Raw genomic sequence first — 22,649 nt, 5'->3', positions numbered from 1 at the left:
ATGCCAGATGGTGCCCCTTCCCTGAGAGAGGAGGTCCTCCCTTAGGGGAATGCACCAAGGAGTGGCCGTCGCGAGGAGTGTGAGCTCCGAAACCCAGGTCCGGTTGGGCCAGAGAGGCGCAACAAACAAGACCTTCTCCTCGTTTTCCCTGACTTTGCACAAAGTTTGTGCGATTAGGCTCACTGAGGAAAACGCATATTTGTGCATGCCCGATGGGCAGCGGTGAGCCAGTGCATCCGTGCCGAGGGGGGCCTCGGTCAGGAAATAAAACATCTGGCAATGTGCGTTCTCGGTGGTAGCATCTGGGCTTCCCCGAAGCGCGCCCATCTCAGCTGGACCGAATAGGGGTGGAGTCTCCACTCTCCCCGTAACAATAGCTGCCGTGAGAGCTCATCAGCTGCACGGTTGAGCTCGCCAGGAATGTGGATGGCATGCAGCAATTTCAGCCATGTGTGACTCCAAAGGAGCAGACGGCGAGCGAGCTGAGACATGCGGCGGGAGCGTATACCTCTTATATGGTTGCTATAAGCCACCGTCGCCATGCTGTCCTTCCTGACCAGCATGTGTTTCCGCCCCAGCACTGGTAAAAAGTGGAGGAGAGCTAGATACACTGCCAACAGCTCCAGGCAGTTGATATGCCAATGCAGGCGGGGTCCGGATCACAAACCTGCGGCTGCATGCTCGTTGCACACGACCCCCCAGCCCATGCTGGAGGCATCTGTCATTACGACAACATGCCTGGATACCAGCCCTAGGGGCACTCCGGCCCGTAGAAATATAATATAAATACGCGCACCTTGCACGTCTGAAGTGGTCTCATATGAAGCAAACTGAGCAGCGTGACAACGGCTGCGGATACTGTATGCCCCAGGAGCCTCTGAAAACCTTTGAGTAGGACCACTATCTTCCTGTGGAGCTCGTTTACACAGGGAACCATCAGCCTGGCGCGCTCCTCAGAGAGTCGCGCAACCATAGCGACTGAATCCAGCTCCAGCCCGAGATAAGAGATCCTCTGCACAGGACAAAGTTTGTTCTTCTCTCAGTTGACCTGAAACCCCAACTGGTCGAGGTGCCGAAGCACTATGTCTCTGTGCATAATCAGCTGATCGCAGAACGAGGCTAGAATGAGCCAATCGTCGATATGGTTGAGTATGCGGATGCCCGCTAGGCGCAGGGGCGCTAGGGCACCCTCCGCGAGCTTGATGAAAACCCGCGGAGACAGAAAAAGCCAGTAGGGGAGGACTTTGTATTGCCACGCTTGTCCTTTGATCGCGACATGCGTCCTTCAGGTCTATGGCTGCAAACCAATCCTGTGGACGGAAGCTCTTCAAGCGCTTCTGGGTTAGCATTCTAAAAGGCATTTTGTATAAATGACAGTTCAGTCTGCGCAGATTTAGGATTGGTCTTAACCCCCTGCTCTTTTTGGGCACAATAAAATATGGGCTGTAAAACCCGGGCCTCATCTCGGCTGGAGGGACCTGCTCGAATGCATCCTTCGCCAGGAGGACAGCAATCTCCTCTCGCAAGACAGGGGCGCTCTCATGGATCACCCTTGTGAAAAGGACACCCGTGAACTTGGGAGGGTGAATAGCGAACTGAATCGCATAGCCGAGTCTGACTGTCCGTATGAGCCCCCGCAACGTGCTGAGCGGCGCTAACCAAGCCAGCAGAGCGCGCGCTAATGGCACCATCGGAGCAATCGCTGACGTGCCAGCGGAGGCGCAGCTTGGGATGGGATTGCTCATCCCGGGAAGCAGTGCGTTCTGAGGAAGAGCTGAAAATTAGAGAATTTCTCTTACCTTCCTCCCTAAATCCTGCGGTAAGGCTGGAGTGAGAGAAAGGATTCCATTCTGCTGCACTCTGAGGGCCTGAGGCGAGGTGTCCCGGCGCTGCGAGCTGGAAGGCGGAGTGTCCCAGACTGACAGTGCTCGGGTTTGGGCACCCGGAGAGAGAGGAAACTGCTATTTTGGAAATTTGGTTGCCTTTGGCCCTGACCCTGCAGCGATGAGTTTAGAGTCGTAGTGGACTGATGTAATAATCCTCTGGCTCCCACCTAGGAAAGAGCAGGTCCCCTCTTCTCCGAATGGCCCATCCCGGGAATGCTTCACGGTCCATTTACCGGACTTAACAGCACCCTGGGGCGGTGGCGTCGCAGTCCGGTGGGAGGCTCAGCATTGCCGCTTAGCCGGTGGAGCGGGCAGCAGAAGCGGAGCGGATGTTAAAGCCACGGGTGGCGCCCTCTGCGAGGAGCTGCCGCAGCGGAAGGGGCAGCGGGAGGAGCAGTTTTCCGAGCCTGCTGATAAATGACTTCACCCATTGCCTTGGACTGCTCTTTTACCAAGGAGAATTGCTGGGTGAATTCCCCAACGATGTCGCCGAACAGGCCAGCCTGGGATATGGGAGAGTTAAAAAAGTGAGCTTTGTCAACGTCACTCATTTCAGCCAAGCCCAGCCAAAGGTGGCGTTTCTAGACCACTAATGTGGCCATCGTCTTCCCCAGGGCACAAACATTCGATTTAGTAGTCATGAGAGCATAATCGGTTGCCGTGCGGAGCTCATGCAGCAAGCCCGGGGGAGAACCTCCCGCCTGCATCTCGGCCAGCTTCTCGGCTTGGTAGCGTTGATAGGTGGCTGTAGCGTGCAGAGCGGAGGCGGCCTGACCTGCAGCAGTGTAAGCTCTGGCCATGAGAGACTCAGATAACCTGCATGCCTTGGAAGGGAGTTTGGGAGAATTTCCACGAGTGCAACGGCTAGCATGCTTTACCTGGTGAACCGCCTTGCATCCTCTGGGCGCTACATCATAGCAGGAGCGCACGAGGACCGGGCAGAAAAAGGTGCCCTCCATGAATGCGTGAGCTCTCTGTGTACCTCCGGGAAGAAGGGGACGGGGGTTCTAGAAGGCTTCGCCTTTTTCTTCACCCCCACATAGCACCCATCTAAGTGGTCCGGCCGCGGTTCTGGGGGACAAGCCATCTCCAGCCCCATGGCCGAAGCAGCCAGGGTTAACACAGCCAGCATGTCCAATTCCAGATCCGTAACCATACTGACAACCCCGGAGGGTGGCAGGGGGTCCGGATCTTCCTCAGAGCATGTCAACCCACCCTCAGATGCAGCGATGGACGTCACACCCCAGTGTCATTTAATGAAAGCGCGGCCAACCCGGACTTTGGACCGGTGCTCACACTCGAAGCAGAAACAGAGCGCACTTTTGAGGAGTGAGGGGTCCGCAGGCTCGAAGGCAACGGATTAGACCCCACTGTAACCCTCAGGCCTGCGCTAGTGCGCTTGGCGGGGGGCAGAAGGGGTGATTTGCCCTAATAAAAGAGCTGGCCGCGACCTCAGTTGCGCAACTGTCAAGCCATGGCAATGCGGTTAAGAACTGTCCACGAGCACCGCATTAACACGTTGGAGCCCCAAGCATGTGACGCAATACTCGTGCCTGACATCCGGGGTGAGCAAACCACCGCATCCAGTAACGCACGGTGGAAACGACATCTTGAAAAAGACGCGCTGCACGACCGTGTGCTCTCTTAGGGAATTCTGCTCTTTGTAGAAAACTGCTCTTTTAGATTACCAGCGAAACGCTAGGGGGCGGGAAACCCAGCTCAACTGCTGCTAAAACGTCTTCTCCCACACTGGTGAAGGAAAGGCTTTCTTCTACGTTGGAAATCAGCTCAGCAGAAGGGTTCTTCAGTCTCAGATCGGGTCTGAAGCAACAATTCTGACTAGCTAACTCACACAGCCGACTGATATAGCCCTAATTGGCTCATCAGTTCAGCTGTGGAGCTAAGCTCCGCCAATTCAATTGGCATTTTATTGGCCCGTTTTTATATCTTCAGAAATGATTGGTTGTCTAAAGCACTCCCAAAGTCTGTTTATACAGACACACAAAGAAGTTCCTATATGACAGGGAACCATCTTATTGCACATAGAAAACACTCTCTAGTGTTCATAATTTTTTGGAGCACAAAAGTGTTCTTGGAGCTTGGTATAATTACAGTTAAGCAACTAAATTCGCAGACAGCAATGGTGGCTCAGGGGTTAGCAAGAAGGTCGCTGGTTCGAGTCCCGGCTGGGCCAGTTGGGGTTTCTGTGTTAAGATTGCATGTCCTCCCTGTGTTTGCATGGGTTTCCTCCGAGTGCTCCGCTTTTCCCCACGGTCCCAAGACATGCTATATATGTGAATTTGGTTAACCTTTTAACTATTCCACTAAGAAAAAAGTATAACTTCTAATGTCGCTAGTTAGCACACTCAATGCATTTTTTTTCAACACATCCCATAATTTCTAAAATATCAGCCTCTACCAAATGGTTGATTTGTTGGTTTACGGTAAAAGAATCGGACTTAATGAATATACTATAAAAATATGAAAATATGAAGTGTAAGATCAATTTATTTAAAATATTCTAAATAAAACATTTTTGAATACCTAATCACCTTTTTTAGGTATAAAATAAAATATTTTAGATTCTCATTTCTTTTCTGGCTTTTATTTTTACAATAAAACCAAAATCAAGTGTAGTAGTGCAACAGGATGTTTGTTTGATTATTATTATTATTTATTTATTTTTATTTATTTATTTATATTTTTGTAAACCAACAATGTTTTGTGTGTAAGCCATTTTTAAAAAAAGTCATTCCTTAAATGACTCTAATCATTGCTGTCAATGGATGAGTAGGAGGGAGCTCTCCAATTTTATCTAAAATATCTTAATTTATGCTCTGATGATGAACAAAGGTCTAAGAGGATGGGTACAACCTGGGGGTGAGTAATCATAAACTTAATTTTCATTTTTGAGTTAACTAACCCATTAATTATTTTAATTAGTTTTTAATTTCAGATGTATTTTTACACTGCACTTTCTTGTACATGAACATTTTTTAACAATTTGTAGAAATTGTTAAAAGACAAACTCCCATTCTTTGCACCTCTTCATAAATAAGCTATCAGTATAAAATAGTAAGGCTGGTTAGTACTAGTCTGAGGCTAGTGTAACTACTAAAACCAAGCAAATGTTTACTGGAGCTGCCTAATCTTTTAATCAAGGCTTTTTTCTAACTGTACCTGTATTAGAAGTACTGCCGCTGTGTTTTCATCTGCTGTTAGGGTGAATTTTTCAAAGTTAATTACTTTGAGTTTGCATACATGAGTGTGTAAGTAGATGCGCCATCTGATTTTTTTCAATAGTAGCAGAAATTTTAAGGCATTGTTAGCATGCAAGTGTGTGTTGCTGTTACTGTTAGCATCCTACTTGTAGGCCATGGTTGGCATACCCGAGGCCCAGCTGCCTGCACAGTACCATGGCCTCTTGCGTGCCCCAGCCTTCTCCACAGATCAAGCCCCAGCGCAGCGTCCCGTCTGCTTCTCTGTGCAACACCTCCACGCGGCCCTCATATCGTGTTCGCCCCCCTAAGATACGCACCTGAGCATGGCACAACCAGGGACCAGGGATAAGAGGAGACCAGGGCTAATGGTCACACTTTTTACCACTAGTGTTTTTTTTTTGGCTCATTTTTTTAACACCATGTCCTAACAACACGCTCAACAAAATGATTTCAAGACACAAAAGATGCAAGCGGCAAAAGATTTCTGCAACAAGTAATTTAGCTGTTTGCATCAGATGCCACACAACATTTAAACATTTAAAAATCAGCCAATTAGACGTAGTCTAACAAGTAAATAAATATTAAACTTATTTAACATCATTAAAAGTACACGCTTATAGTCACAGTTCCCCTTCAAATGGGGAACTTCAATGCTATTAGTGGATTTATTCATTAATCCACAAATGGGGGATTTTGTTTCAGAAAGCCAATCGTCTGAAAGAGTATACAATGGGCCAATGAAATGTCAATGAAATGTCAGCATAAGCTTGCGCACGTGTGTCTTATTGCCAATTATCTCTGCATATAAGCACAGGGGAAGCAAGGAAACACCATCTTTTTCGCTTCAGAGACTTTACAGTCTTCTGAGAGAGTTGATGAGGGTTCCTTCTGCTATTATCTGCAATTTGAGCGAATGAGTGGTCTCCCGGTCCAGAGTGGGTACACGTGGCCGCAGACGGTCAAGCTGGGATTCTCCCTTGCCTGGCGTTCTTTGGGTCCGGTCCTCCAGAGCAGTGCATATAGTTGCTTATTTCCTAAAAGAGCAACACAGTCGTGCAGCACATCCTTTTCAGGAAGCCGCTCCATCTGTGTGTTCCTGGATGCGGTGGTTTCCTGTCTCCGGATGATGGGCACGATCACAGCGTTGCATGCTTGGGGGTCCAACATGTTAATCCGGTGCTCGCGGGCAGTCCATGTCGTCATTGCGATGCCATGACTGTGGCGCAATTGAGATCGCGGCTAGCCCTTGTGAAGGGGGGAACCACCCCAGCTGTCCCCTGCACTGCAGCGGGCACTCAGGCAGATCTGAGGGTTTCAGCGGGAGATAATCCGTCGCCCACGGGCCCGCGGACCTCCCGCTCCTCCAAGCACTCCATCCAAGCTTCGGGCGGGGGAAGCAATCCGTCTAACCAGATGGTAGCCCTTACGCTCGATGACACCGGAGACCAGACGTCCACCGTGGCATCGGAGGGTGGGCTTTCATTGTGCGATGATGATCCCGACCCACTCGCCCCCTCCGGGCAGGTGAGCGCTGTCAAGAGGGATCCTGAAACGGACATGTTAGCCGTGCTTTCCCGGGCTGTTTCGGCCGTGGGGTTGGAGATGGTTTATCCCCCAGCTCCGCGGCCGGACCGACTAGATGGGTGCTACGTAGAGGACCAGAGGGCGAAGCCTTCAAAGCCTCTCGTCCCCTTCTTCGTGGAGGTGCACAGTAGGCTCACGCAGTCTTGGAGGGCACCTTTCTCTGCCCATGCTGTTCCTCCGCCCTCACTACTCTTGACGGCGGAGCGGCCAGGGGTTATGAATCGATTCCGCCGGTTGAGCACGCCATTGCGGTCAATTTTTGTCAGCGTGGCGCCCCTTCTTGGCGGGGTCCGCCTTGTCTCTCGTCCAAAGCCTGTAGGTTATCTGCCTCCCTCGGAGCTAGAGCTTACAAGGCTGCGGGTCAGGTTGCTTCCGCCTTGCATGCGATGGCCACCTACCAGCGCTACCAAGCGCAGGCGCTGGCCCAGCTGCACGGGGGTGGGTCCAACCCAGGCTTGCTACACTAGCTTTGCACCGCAACCGACTATGCTCTTCGGACCACTAAGTCTGCTCCGTGTGCGTTGGAGACAAAGTCGACAAAGTTTGCTTTCTTGACTCCCCCATATCCCAGGCTGGCATCTATCGGTGGGACCGTAAGCCCGCTCCGCCCACCGAACCATCTACATCCGCTGCTCCTCGCCGAGGGCATCCACCTACGAGTGCTGCCCCACCCCCGCCTGCACCTCCGGCAAAGCGGGCGCGTCGAGCACCTCGGAAGCAGGCAGCCCCCCCTGCCCAGAGCGCTGTTAAGTCCGGTAAATGGACCGCGAAGCGTCCCTAAGACAGGTCATCCGAAGAAGAGGAAATTTGCTCTTTCCCCGCTGGAGGGCGGGGCCCCAATTCCAACGGTACTTTTCAGTGCTACGAAAACATTAATGAAAGTGCACTTTTCCGCATACCCGGATGTGACAGCACGAACCCTGCCAGTTCGGGACGCTCTGCTTCCCAGCTCACAGGCTCTGTGCGCTTCGCCAGTGGCTCACAAGCTCTGGGGGGACGGCCTCCTTTCCCCCACCCCTCGAGCCCCCTCTACGGAGTTAGTGTGCGGAGTGAGAGCGAATCGCTCGCCCCCAGCTCTTCCGCGGGACCCTCGAACTTCCCAGATCAGCACACCCACTCCGCGCTGCCCCACTGCTGGTACGTCAGCGATTGTAGCGATGGATCTATTAGCGAGAGCTCTGCCTGCCTGGTTAGCGTGGGCCAGCCCTTCGCAGTGGCTCATTCACACAATCAGACTCGTTTAAGCGATAGAGTTCGCGAAATGGCCCCCCAAGTTCACAGGTGAGTATTTCACCAGGGTCAGCCCCCTGTCCGCCCCTGTCTTGCGAGAGGAGATTGCTGTCCTCCTGACGAAGGATGCAATCTAGCTGGTCCTTCCAGACGAGATGGAGAGCGGGTTTTACAGCCCGTACTTAATCGTACCCAAAAAGAGCGGTGGGTCATGGCCAATACTAGATACTGCGCATTTTGAACCGCTGTTTGCACAAGCTGCCGTTCAAAATTCTCATGCAGAAGCGCATCCTCCGGTGCGTTCGTACTTGGGATTGGTTTGCAGCAATAGACCTGAAGGATGCTTATTTTCATGTCTCCATTCTTCCCCGCCACCGTCAATTACTGCGGTTTGCATTTGAAAGTCGAGCGTGGCAATACAAAGTCCTCCCCTTCAGGCTCTCTCTGTCTCCGCGGGTCTTCACCAAACTTGCGGAGGGTGCCTTAGCGCCACTTTGGCTCGCGGGCATCCGCATACTCAATTATCTCGACGACTGGTTGATTTTAGCCCACTCGCGGGAGCAATTGATTATTCACAGAGACAAGGTGCTCCGGTACCTCCACCAGTTGGGGCTTCAGGTCAACCGGGAAAAGAGCAAACTCGCCCCGGTGCAGAGGATCTCATTTCTCGGGTTGGAGCTGGACTCAGTCACCATGACAGCGCGCCTCTCCGGAGAGCACACTCAGCTGATGCTGAACTGTCTGAAAGAGCTTGACAGCAAAATAGTGGTCCCACTGAAATTATTTCAGAGGCTCCTGGGGCATATGGGGCCGGAGTGCCTCTAGGACAGGCGTCCAGTCATGTAGTTGACTCAACAGATGCTTCCAACACGGGCTGGGGGGCTGTGTGCTGCGGGCATGCAGCTGTGGGCCTGTGGAAAGGAACCCAGTTGCATTGGCATATCAATCGCCTGGAGCTGTTGGCAGTGTTCCTCGCTCTCCACCGTTTTTTCCGGTGCTAGAGCAGCAACACGTGCTGGTCAGGACGGACAGTACGGCTGCGGTGGCGTATATCAACCGCATGAGGGGTATTTGCTCTCGCCGCATGTCTCAGCTCTCCTGCCCTCTGCTCCTCTGGAGTCATCCGCGGCTGAAATTGCTGCGCGCCATTCACATTCTAGGCAAGCTCGACCGTGCTGCCGATGCGCTCTCACAGCAGCCTTTACGTCCCGGAGAATGGAGACTCCGCCCCGAGTCTGTTCTGCTGATATGGGCGCGATTCGGGGAAGCCCAGATCGATCTGTTTGCTTCTCCCGAGAATGATCATTGCCAGTTTTTTTTTTCCCTGACCGAGGGCTCTCTCGGCACGGATGCACTGGCCCACAGCTGGCTTCGGGGCATGCGCAAATATGCGTTTCCCCCAGTGATCCTGCTCGCGCAGTTACTGTGCAAGGTCATGGAGGACGAGGAACAGGTTTTGCTGGTTGTGCCCCTCTGGCCCAACCGGACCTGGATGTCAGAGGTCTCCCTCCTCCCCTGGCAAATCCCTTTGAGAGAGGACCTACTCTCTCTCAGGGACAGGGCACCACCTGGCAACCTCGCCCCAATCTTTGTAACCTCCACGTGTGATCCCTAGGTAACCTACCGATTGCGGTGGTTAATACCATCACTCAGGCTAGAGCCCCCTTCACGAGGCGCGCCTACGCCCTGAAGTGGAGTCTATTCACTGATTCTGGTTCGTCTATCGCAGAGAAGACCCCCGAAATTGCCAGATCAGCGTTGTGCTTTCTTTCCTTCAGGAGAAGCTGGAGAGCAGGCTGTCGCCCTCCACACTCAAGGTTTACGTGGCTGCCATCTCCGCTCATCATGACGTGGTGGCTGGCAGCACCGTGGGAAGGCATAACCTCATCATCCGGTTCCTTAGAGGCGTTAGGCAAATTAATCCACCCCGCACCCCTCTCATGCCCTCTTGGGATCTCGCCCTCGTTCTCACAAGCCTGCGTACAGATCCCTTTGAGCCACTTGACTCAGTATCTTTAAGATTTCTGTCCCTGAAGACAGCTCTGCTGGTCGCGTTGGCATCTATTAAGAGGGTCGGGGACCTGGAGGCATTTTCGGTAAATGATTCGTGCCTGGAATTTGGGCCAGATTACTCTCACGTTATCCTTAGACCCCGCTCGGGATATGTGCCCAAGGTTCCTACCACACCATTTAGAGACCAGGTAGTGAGCCTGCAAGCGCTGCCCCCGGAGGAGGCAGACCCAGCCTTTTCCTTTCTTTGTCCAGTTCGCGCTTTGCGTATTTATCTGACCGCACTCAGAGCTTTAGATCATCTGAGCAGCTTTTCGTCTGTTATGGCGGTCGGCAGCAGGGAAGTGCCGTATCGAAACAAAGATTGGCCCACTGGATAGTGGATGCCATCTCTCTCGCTTATCAGAGCCAAGGCGAGCCGTGTCCCCCAAGAGTGCATGCGCACTCCACTCAGAGCATCGCATCCTCTTGGGCGTGTGCACGCGGCGCCTCTCTAACAGACATCTGTAGAGCTGCGGGCTGGGCAACACCTAATACATTTGCAAGGTTTTACAATCTGCAAATGGAGCCGGTTTCCTCAAGGGTATTAGGTAACCCTTGGTGATTAAGGAACAATTTGGTGAAGGTGTTGAAACATGCTTGCTGCGCCATTCTCCTAAACACGGAGATATGTGCGCCTTTTTATCTGTCAGGTTTATCTATCAGGTTCGATGAAGGAAAAATCATGGTTTGAAGTTACATTCAGTCAAGGGGTGTGATAGAGATCTGCAGAGTGGATGGCAACATCAACAGCATAAGGTATCAAACATTTGTGTTGCCCATTTCATTACAAACAACAGAAGAGGGCATTCTGCTCATACTTCAGCCTCAACATCAAAGTTCCTGAAAGCAAAGAAGGTCAAGGTGCTCCAGGATTGGCCAGCCAGACACCAGACATGAACATTATTGAGCATGTTTTAGGTAAGATGAAGGTGGAGGCATTGAAGATGAATTTAAAGAATCTTGATTAACTCTGGGAGTCCTGCAAGAACGCCTTCTTTGCCATTCCAGAGGACTTTATCAATAAGTTATTTGAGTCATTGCAGAGATGTATGGATGCAGTCGTCCAAGCTAATGGGAGTCATAGACAATATTATTTTTCCACTGCCCTATGACTTAATATTCTATACTGTACATTATTTCTGTTAAGTGGCAAGACCTTACTGTCTTTTAATAATGTAAAAATTGTCATCGCCTTCACAAAAATAGAAAACATTTATAAAATAAAAAGCATGCATGTTGCTGTTGTGTATGTGATGGAAAGGATATCTAAGATGCATCACGTGAAGTTAGGACATGGTGTGTTCATTCTTTGCAGTTTAGTTTGATTGAAATTAACTTTGGCCATTTTTATTCTATTTCATCTATTTTTTGTGAGTTTTAAAGACATCTAATAGACATCCAAACATAGATGTCTTGGCTAAAATCAGGCTAAATTTGGGCTGTCAGTGGAAAATAGACATCTAACAATAGTCCAAAATCAAAATGATTATTTGATGATTATAGTCTTCATGTATTTGTCATAACAGCTTTTGCAAAAAATTTACAATATTTATGAAGATTTTTGAAACTAGCCTACAGACCAGTTGCTTCAGTTTTGGTGATAAACTTAGAGAATAGTGTGACAACTAGCTCTGGTATCCCAAACATGCATAAATGTACTTGTTCTACCAGCATGTGCATGATAGTTCAAGTACGTTCCATCTCTTGCAATCAATCATTAATCACAACAGATGCTTAATTCCAGTGATTGTCTTTTCATACAGACAATCATACCCAGCATTTCTATTCATTCATTTTGAATCAAAATGAATCTGTTGTACTTATAATTTTATCATTGCTGTGTTCTCTGTGAATTGTAACTCATAACCACAAAACCTGTTCTAATAATCTACTGCCCTATCCTAACAAACCATGCAGTAATAAATAGCTTATTTTTTTACTTTCAGATGGCATGTAAACCCTAATTATGACTGGTGTTGTGGTCCAGAGTCACAATTGAGAAACGAGCAATACATGCAAATGGATATAAGATCTCTGAAAACATCCAAACGGCAGACAGGATTAATATAAAATCAACACACGTAAGATATTTTTTAAGCAATACATCAATTACACTTTACAATCAGTCTCCATTTGTAACATGTAATCTACATTAAGTAATACATAATTTATGTGTATTATTAATCTCATTGGTGTTCATTTTTAACAGTTACTCATACTTTGTTAAACTCAAAATGGATTAGTTTATTTGAAGGATGTGAGTTAAAGGTCCCGTGAAAAAAAATTATTTTCATTTTTTTAAGTTATCATCAGTTTGCTAATCTTAAGCATATCCATAAGCTAGCTCCAAGTTAGAGACAAAATTTACTTTAAAAAGATTTTTTTTAAAAACATCCAAAACTTTCAGTTTTTACCAAAACGGATCAACAGTTTTTTTTACATGACCTCATAATTCAGTTTTTCATCAAATCCATACCAATCAAATAATCTATAGTATCTGACATGTCCTACCTTCCTTAAGATACTTTTAATTTGATGTGTTTTATCTTAACAACTGTCAATGCCAGAGCTGTTGTAAAAACTAAATGCTATTGGCTGTTTTTTTAAAGAGGAGGAGCAACTCTATGTCCTGCCATCTTAATGTTTTAGTTGAGTTTGTTAAAAATCAAATAAAACATGCACATTTTTAAGCACTTTAAAGGACCTTTAACATTTCTAACAAAACCATAAAGAAGCATTAATTTTCATTAATAACCATAAAAGTTGTTTAATAACATTAAACAAATACTGGAACATTACTGTTTTATCAGCGCATCTATAAACATATTTTGATAAAACATGAACATATGTTAAAGAGGAAAGGTTTTGAGTGTGTGTGTGTGTGTGTTGCTCTGACCGTCTTTTCGTAGCCCATGTACGGAACATTGCAGCGGACTGAAGCGTCTTCAGTGTGTTTGCAGTCCTCCGCTGTGATGTTTTTATAGCGGCAGCTCCACAGTGAGCGCTCATTACCAGTGCACTGCACCTCATTCATATGGATAGGCCCCAACCCTTAAAGAAAACACACCAACATTTATATTTGTCAATCATACTGACAAACAAACATATTAAGTTATGTAGTTTTATATGTACAGTGCAATTTACAACTAGGCACTTATAAAACTGTGTACTGTATATGGCAATACATGCAAATAACATAACACACTAGTTCATGTTTGCATTTCACATATGCAACATATTTTAATGGCCTTAACATCTTTTAATTTTTAAGCGGAATTATGAATATATTCAAATACACACATTTCTCTCATGAGTGCCATTCGCGCCTGCCATTCTCACGTAAATCCACCAGAGGACGCTGTCAACTGACTGACCAACAGACCGACCCATACCTCTGGCTGCATAATTTGCGATCTTTAGAAATTTATACAAGGTACGTTTTCACAATGGGCCTGTGTTGCAATTATTTGTGCTTTGTGATAGAGGACTAAACTCACTATACTGTAGAGGGGCAAATGCCACAGTTCAGGCTCAATTTTTAAGAGTTTTTAGGTGAGAATGTGGTTTTATTTTTAAAGACAGAGTCTTTTTGAAAATGTGTTTCAGTGACTTTGGATATTCAATTTTTATAGCTGTCATGTTCACCAGCGATCAAACCACCAGAGGTCGCTGGTAAACACTCACATCCACATGAACTACAAATCTGTTTCTAAATGAACTACATAACCAGTTCCAGATCCTGACTGATTGCATACACACAGCTGATGCTGCTCATGTACTGATTACCCACCCATATATACAGCTCACTGTGAAACCCTCAGTGCTGATTCATGTTATCTGTCACAGTGACATTACAACGTGCTCCAGCTAACAAAATGGCCGCCACCAGTTCCCCATGTCACAAGATGGCTGCCTCCAGTCTGCCAGTTCACAAAATGGCCGCCAATAGTCCAGCTTACAAGATGGCTGCCTCCAGTCCTATAGCTAACAAGATGGCTGACACCAGTTCCCCATGTCACAAAATGGCCACCAACAGTTAAGCTCACAAGATGGCTACCTCCAGTCCTCCAGCTTACAAGATGGCCGCCACCAGTTCCCCATGTCACAAGATGGTTGCCTCCAGTCTGCCAGTTCACAAAATGGCCGCCAATAGTCCAGCTTACAAGATGGCTGCCTCCAGTCCTCTAGCTAACAAGATGGCTGACACCAGTTCCCCATGTCACAAAATGGCCACCAACAGTTAAGCTCACAAGATAGCTACCTCCAGTCCTCCAGCTTACAAGATGGCCGCCTTCAGTTTTCCAGGTCACAAGATGGCTGCCTCGAGTCTGTCAGTTCACAAAATGGCCACCTTCAGTCCTCCAGCTCACAAAGTGGTCACAACCAGCCCTCCAGCTCACAATGTGGTAAGCACCAATCTGCCACCAGCTTACAAGATGGCTTCTTGTTCCGAGTCTGTTCCTGTCATAGTTCCTGTTCTAGTTTCTGAAATGCCATCAACTGAGCCCCCATAATGGCCATCACCACCTGAGTTGCCAGAGCTGATGCCACCACCAGAGCTGTTACTGCCAGAGCTGCCACCACCACCTCCAGAGCTGTCAGATCCTCAATCACTGCCAGAGCTGCCTGATCCTCCAGAGCTGCCAGATCCTCCAGAGCTGCCAGATCCTCCAGAGCTGCCAGATCCTCAGTCACTGCCAGAGCTGCCAGATCCTGCAGAGCTGCCAGATCCTACAGAACTGAAGGAGCCGCTGCCACTGCCAGAGCTGCCAAAGCCTTTGCCTGATATTCCTGAATGGCCGCCGCCGCCACCTAAGCTTCCTGAATGGCCGCTGCCACCTGAGCGTCCTGAATGGCCGCCGCCACCACCTGAGCTTCCTGAATGGCCGCCGCCGCCACCTGAGCTTCCTAAATTGCCGCTGCCGCCACCTGAGCTTCCTGAATGGCCGCCACCACCTGAGCTTCCTGAATGGCCGCCGCCTGAGCTTCCTGAATGGCCGCCGCCTGAGCTTCCTAAATGGTCGCCGCCGCCTGAGCTTCCTGAATGTCTGTCGCCTGGGCTTCCTGAATGGCCGCCGCCTGAGCTATCTGAATGGCCGCAACCTCAGTTCCACGAATAGCTGTCAGAGCTGTGTGACTTCTCAGAGCTGCCAGTGCCATGTTATTTCCCAGAGCCATGTGACCTCCCAGAGCATCCTGACCCACTGGGGTTTGAAGAACTGCCAGTGCCTCCTGTGCCTAAGCCTCCCAACCCACTGGGGTTTGAAGAACTGCCAGTGTCTTCTGTGCCCAAGCCTCCCGACCCACTGGGGTTTGAAGAACTGCCAGTGCCTCATGTGCCTAAGCCTCTCGACCCACTGGGGTTTGAAAAACTGCCAGTACCTCCTGTTTCCAAGCCTCCCGACCCACTGGGATTTGAAAAACTGCCAGTACCTCCTGTTTCCAAGCCTCCCGACCCACTGGGGTTTGAAGAACTGCCAGTGCCTCCCGTGTCCAAGCCTCCTGACACACTGGGGTTGAAAGAGATGCCAGTGCTCTATGAACCAAAGCCTCCCGACCCACTGTGGGTGTTTAACTCTTCTTTGCCTGCTGAACCCAAGCCCCCAGAATTACCAGAGCTCCAGGTTCCAGACCCACTGCATCTCCACGATCCATGCCCTCCGCAGCTTCACGCTCCAGGTCCTCCGCAGCTCCATGCCCCAGGTACACCTCCGCTGCATGGTCTTAGAGGGGGGGCTTTGTCATGTTCACCAGCGATCAAACCACCAGATGTCGCTGGTAAACACTCACATCCACATGAACTACAAATCTGTTTCTAAATGGACTACATAACCAGTCATGCTCCACACACACAACCGGTTCCAGATCCTGACTGATTGCATACACACAGCTAATGCTGCTCATGTACTGATTACACACCCATATATACAGCTCACTGTGAAACCCTCAGTGCTGAGTCATGTTATCTTACACAGTGACAATACAACGCGTTTTCTTTGTCTGCCGTTGCAGTGTTTTGATCCTTGCATTGCTGATTTATTTAATGTCAATGTATCAAATTTTATGTTTGCTGCCTGCCTCTGACCATCTGCCTGTTAATTTGACTTCAACTCTGGATTGCCCTCATACTTCTGGTTGCCCCTGTATTGACCACTGCTTGCCTGACTATGATTAAACCTGCATATTGGATCTTACCTAGTTGTGTGTGTCACTCCCCCGAGGTTACATTAGCACTCCAAGAGAGCCTTTTATAGATGTAGGTGTAGTCCCTGTCCATCAAACATATCTCTTTTAGAATATAAATCAGGGTACAAATGGATTTTAGCCTTTAGATTTGTGCTAGGTAGATTTAAAGAGTTTTAGTCTAGTTTGTGGCCTAAATTTGAACTACATTTAATTGGGGTTGTGGGAATATAAATTTATTTTATCTATATATAACTAAAAAGTTGTTTTTAGGGTGTGACGGAACTTAAAATGTCTTGGTTTCCTGAACCCTCACTGTCTCCAAAGTAAAGCAAATTATCAGTTTCACAGCATGGCTATGTTTCTACTCTTAAGTCGGTCAACTGGTCAAACGGTTTCTGTCAGTTAATGGGCAGGTTTCTTACACCAATATACCAGTTATCATGCAGACTCCAATACTGAATTTGCATGCTTCATTTAGCCATATTCCCTAATTCTAAGTACACAATATAGACAGACATCTTTGTCTTAATTCAGACTTGTGATAAAACTCGCAGACTGCAGACCTCCAGTAGGCTCTGCAGACACATGGACTTCTTGAAGACATTGTATGAATGCAGATTAACCAACACGTCTCAATAAAGGAATTCTGCTAGTATTTTAGTCTCCTGGACTGGGTTCTCTTTTTCACTCATTTATTTTTTTACAACAGAGTCTAAATGGTGAAACATGAAGAAGCATCTGAACTGGTGACTTGTGTATTGTGGTTGTAAAGGACAGGTTCACTGTGTCCTTTTAGAAACCACATCAGAGTTCACACTTATTCTAAACTGCACACATAAAACGCACATTTGTACAGCTATGTTTATGGGGGCTTCCGCCTAAAAATAGTTGGCTAAACACCACTTCCGCCAAAAATGAGATAATGACATTTAGTGAATGCTTTAGGCATGTTGTTATGTTTAACAAATAGTTTTGTTTGAAATCATCTAAATCGCAGCGTCAGCCCATTAAAAAATGACAGTTTATTTGCAAAAGCCGCTAAACGCCACTTGCCTTTGACAGCTAAAGCTGCTATATCTCGAGAACCAATCAGAAGCCTCAAATCGAATCGTATGTTTTCAATGATAGGCCAGCTTTATGAGGCTGTTTTTTTCTGACCGTCAGTGAATGGCAAATGAAAACGTCCCTTACCTCAAAACTCTCTGCTCTCTCCAATCAATTCTTATAAGAAAGAGAAAACACAATGTACAGTCGGAAGTGTAGCGTGCATTTATTACGTTTGTTTGTGCAGCAGCACTATTTTGAATGAGTTCGATTTACTATAGCTACATTAAACAGCAACTCCATTTCACGAAAGACAAAGTTAAAGGTGCAGTAGGTGATTGTCTTGAAAGTCTTTTCACAGTCCAATAGCAATGATTACAGTAAATGATCTAAATGTGTTTATCTGTATTTTTATATTCTGGGTAAGGCATAAAACTAAAAAATGTTCATCCAATTATATAGAGTCCGACCGACATCTCCCATAATTTCAATAAGCAGGTCAGACTCCAGTCACGAGACGGACCTGGAGAAATCAAATGCTGAATTAAATCTTTTAAAAACCTGAATTAATATTGGAGTTACTTAAGCACGCTGGAGGAAGGACGACACCATGGCTGAAGTATTACTGTTAGACAGGTAATGTTCTGTTTTAAATCTATTTTAGTCAGGCTAAGCTTATGTTAGATTGTGTTGTGTTATGAATGACTTATATGCACAAATGTGTTGTTCAGCCACTGAAATCTCCTGGTGAAAGATTGATGTAATTATTTTCAGTTTCATAACGTCCTTTTACAGAATGGATAATGATTTATAGATAGATTTATATTTTGTTTAACAACAAAACATCAGTAAATAGCGCTATTCCGCCCAGTTGCTTATATATTCACATTGGGTCATTTTTGAGCAATTACAGCCTTCCTATACTGTTTACCATGCTACTCTGAATATTCACTCTGAAATAGCATGTAAGTGTGGCTAAGTAGTAAATGTAATTCCTGCACGGCGCTGGCACTAACTAACTGGCGAATGACATGAACTAGTGGGTTGTCTGTCTGCTGTCGTGACATGGTGCGCGTGCTCGCGATTTCAGGGGGTGTGGCTTTAAATTACAGTTCCTCCCTGCTGTCCAAAGATAATATGCTAAGTGGTTAGCATTTTGGCAGATCACCTACTGCACCTTTAAGATGCTGTTCTTTTATCCCGCATGGATGCTATGAGGATAAACAAGAGACAAAAAAGAGACTAAGATCTTGAGTATGATGAGGATGAATAAATGGCATTATTATTTGGTAATGCAAGTTATGTTTTAAAACATACACATGATGTATCAAACCATACATTATTTATATTACTTAAAAAAGTTTTTAAAAAAATGTATTAATGGACAATGCACAGATATTGTTTCACAATGATTTTACACTACATTATTTGAATGTAACAAGCTTGTTTACATTGCTCTACTTACATTAAATCCAAATATATCAAAAATCACAATAGATTGTTAAGATTTTATTAAAGTCGGTTTTAATGTTGTTGATTTCAGCACTTGACAGATTTCATTCATTAATTTTCCTTCTGCTTAGTCCCTGGTTTATCAGGGGTTACCACAGTGGAATGAACTGCCATTTACTTGATAGATGTATTTTTTAATTTCAGTTGGTTTGTGTATGTGTTTTATGTTTGGTAAAATAATTTCTAATTGCTGTATTAATTGCTGTATTTCTAATTGCTGTACACCCTGGAAAGCTTACTAGATGCTGGGGACTCATTGCCAGTGTTTAACCTATATTGCAGATGGGGAAACGGAGTAAACTCCCTTCTTTCAGCTTTTACAAACCCAATCACATTCCAAAGTCCCCTTCAGAGTTGAAGAAAAGAACTATTAGAACTTAAAACTCACTCCAAATGATATGTAATGTGTGTTGGCAATCTATATACTCTGCCCTATGGCGAAAGTAGTTAAAACAGTATATGCATGCTTTTATAAAGTCCTTTTACAGTATAGAAATGCCTAGATGCTAGCTAATTTGTGTTAAGAGTGTTGTGTTTAATATCATTATGTTTCTCCTGCTATTTTTCAACACATGATGCTGAGTGCATGATAATAGCTTGTACGCTTTGCATTATGTAATGCTCAAAGTTAAGGTCAATCTGTGTGTTGAGGGAGGTCCCTCATTGTCCAGTTTTTTATCAGGTATTAAATCTAGAAGTTAAGTTTACCATAACACTTAACTTCTAGATTTAAAATTTTTCTCAATGTTCCCACTGCTTACTTGACTATGAACGTATTATGCTACAACATTAATAACTAATCATTAAGGGGGTTTAATGTCTAAAAACATCTATAACCCTTGTTGACATTACAGTCTCCTTCACCGAAACACACTACCTGCATCGGATAGGAAGGAAGCGGGGAAAAGTTAGGATCCTTCACCGAAACACACCACGATCCTCGGAGAGGATGGTAGCGGGGAGAAGTTACGATCCTTCACCAAAACACACCATGGTGGGGACCCCTTGTCAACCGAAACACACCATGGTGGGGATTACTTACTGCTCTTCCACTGGAATCAAAACCAACAGCCTCCTAACATCCCTATGGATGGTGGTGGAAGGATAGTTCTCTCCACCTAGGTTTCCTTTGTAATGTCCATTGGATACTGGACAACTTCTACATGTCGTCACCCTCACATCTCGTACTACACCCTTCGTGTCAGGACATACTTCCACTACTCGACCCAACTTGAAATGGCTTCTTAGTGCGTTTTAATCGGCTAACAATACTAGATCACCCTTTGCAATAATGCTAGTAGGTGCATGCCACTTCTGACAGATGTAGAGGTTTGGACCTGCCAGCTGGCTCCACCTCTTCCAGAACTTATCAACCTCAATCTGGATTGACCTCAGATGTACAAAGGGGTAAGTTGGGTACTCAAATCCCCGGGAGTCCCCCTTGGTTCCTGCCCGACCAAGTAGAAGCTAGTTGGGAGTGATTACTGCTTCATCTTGCACTTGAGCTCAAGCGCCGATTGGTCTTTCATTTGCCAGATTAGCAGCCAGATACAGAAGGTTTTGGAACTCTGGCATTGTCAAATCACATTCTTTACCAACACAACTTAATGCCCTCTTGAGTACACAAACTGCTGCCTCAGCTGCTCCATTCCGATGGGGAGAGTCCGCTGGGTGAAATACCCACACCCAGTCGGTCCCTTTAACTACTGCTTTCTTCTGGATATGATCCTTGTCAACGTTGTTTAGGAACTCATAAAGCTCTTGTAATGCAGGTCTGGCTCCCACAAAGTTAGTCCCTTGGTCCAACCAGAGTTTCCTTGGGTGACCCCTAAGAGCTGTGAAACGCTGGTTTGCCTTCAGAAATCCTTCTGTCGACAAATCCTCTACAATGTCAGCGTGTGCTGCTCTTGAAGCCATACAGCTGAACACCACACCCCAGACTTTCATTTTCGCCCTTTGTCTTATAGTATCTTTAACAACATAGGGGCCAAAAAGGTGCAATTTTTTTAACTCAAATGGTGCGGCTGGTTCAGTTCATTCAAGAGGAAGTTCACTCATCACCTGCTTGCACATCCTTACTTTGATTTTTCGGCAGTGAATGCAAGAATCAACAATCTTTCTGGCAATCCTTGAGCCCCTTACCATCCATGCTTTAGTTCTAACATGAAGAAGCGTGCCAGCAACCCCTTCATGGTTCACTTCATGGGCCTCTCTCGTGAGAAGAGTGCTGATCCATGCATTGTAGGAAACTAAGGAAACACCAATCTTTTCCTGGGTCAAAGTCTGAATTCTGCCATGACATCTCAGAAGCCCTGAAGTAACATCCCTGCTAACAACAAGTCTGTTTAGCGTTGTCACAGGAAATATAACTCCATCCTGAGCGGTTAAGCACAGGTCTTGGAATGCAGCCTTCAGTTCTTTTACTTTCAATGCTGCCTCCCACTTTACCGGCTTGGAAGTCCTGCCTTCACAAGCTAGCCACTTCTTTATGGCTCTGCGGACATAACCAACTATTCCACAAAGTCTAAAAAGAGAACTGCACCTTGTTGGATCAACTTGGTCTATGAGAGCAGCTCCACACAGAGTCTCTTTCTCCTTAGCCTCATTTAGGATCACTTTCACTCCATTTTCTGGCGATACTGAATCATTTTCATCAGTGACTACTGTATCTTCACTTTCAGGGTGGTTAGGATTGAATAAACCCTCAGATTTAGCTCTGGTAAGGACACCAGAAAAGGCCTTTTTCTGGAGTTTACTCACTACCTCTCTAGCATTGGTTGCTACTTCAGAAGCAGACTTTATAGGCCGATCCTTTACTGGACTGGAGAAAAACTTAGGACCTTTCTGCCACACAGAATTTTCTCCCAGCAGTTCAGGAGAGCACCCCCTCGTGACTAGATCAGCGACGTTGACCTCGCCTGGTATCTACCACCAATCAGTTACACCTCCAGCCTTCTGAATTTCCCCAATACGGTTCGCATAGAATGTCTGGAACCTGTAACTCTCTCTTTGGATAGCCCCAAGCACCGTCTGACTGTCAATGAAATGATACCACTTTTCCACGTTCAATCGTCCATGTTTCATCACGTATCCCTTTAGACGTGTAGCGAAGACAGCTCCACATACCTCAGCCTTGACTGCATCACCCTTTTGGTTGAGGGGAGTTAACTTGGCCTTTAACTCTACCAGCCGAGTGACCACACCATCTGACGTCTCCTATCGCAAATACAGTACTGCACCATAAGACTCACAACTCTCATCAGAAAATGTGATTCCCCAGGGTCTAATCTTCCAACCAGTAGGCGTGAGGCTTCGGTAGAACTTTATGTTACTCAAACAAACATACTCCTTAAACAACTCAATTGCTTTCCCCCTAAGCTTATCAGACAGAGGTTTATCCCATGTATCTGTAGTAAGCTTGCCGGCCCCCTGGAAGGCTTGTCTCACAAGAATTAATCCTTTCTGTCTCAAAGGAGTTACTAACCCAATCGGGTCATACAATCCAGTAATTTGACTCAGTAAAACATGACGAGTAAGTGGGTTTGGCGTTTTCACTTCTACTTCGTCTTCAGGAAGGTCAGTTTCAGTTCTCATCTTCTTTTTCCCAATGGAAAAGTTGATTGAGACCATCACAAAGAGCTTATCTTCCTGCATAAGGTAACCAACCCCCAGGGCTTTGTTGTCCTCCTCCCTTAACTGGTTGGGCAATGTTAGGGCCATTGGCATGGTCCCTGTTCCATCACTCCTCCCACTCTGACCAGACCGGATCCAAGGTTTGAGGTAGAAGCCCCCTGCTTTTAGTATCTTTTCTACCACCTTCTGTATTTTGCTTAGACAGTGTGGGTCATTGTCGGACGTGAAAATGTCATCGACGTAGGAATCTTTCCTCGATGACCCTCCTTTTCTCTTTCTTATTAGAGAACTGGGGTAATTT

The 22,649-nt window shown here is 46.6% G+C and overlaps 1 protein-coding gene across 28 annotated transcripts in view; it reads right to left on the bottom strand.

The window, feature by feature from the left end:
- loxl3b (lysyl oxidase-like 3b) overlaps window positions 1–22,649 on the bottom strand; it is a 177,721-nt gene that overhangs the window by 71,251 nt on the left and 83,821 nt on the right. For 14 of the 28 annotated variants that reach the window (XM_073919361.1, XM_073919374.1, XM_073919368.1 and 11 more), the window contains 2 exons: window positions 12,870–13,024; window positions 5,254–5,424 (listed from right to left, as the gene is read on the bottom strand). In XM_073919361.1, the coding sequence (XP_073775462.1) occupies window positions 5,254–5,424; window positions 12,870–13,024 (326 nt within the window). Of the gene's footprint in view, window positions 1–5,239; window positions 5,425–12,869; window positions 13,025–22,649 lie in introns of all 28 variants that reach the window. The other 14 variants (XM_073919378.1, XM_073919371.1, XM_073919380.1 and 11 more) reach the window with 4 other exon arrangements.

The sequence above is a fragment of the Danio rerio genome, chromosome 13 (assembly GCF_049306965.1).
Source record: "Danio rerio strain Tuebingen ecotype United States chromosome 13, GRCz12tu, whole genome shotgun sequence".
In the NCBI taxonomy this organism is placed as follows: domain Eukaryota; kingdom Metazoa; phylum Chordata; class Actinopteri; order Cypriniformes; family Danionidae; genus Danio; species Danio rerio.
The sequence above is the reverse complement of the archived record's forward strand: the minus strand, read 5'-3'. Positions and strand labels throughout refer to the sequence as shown.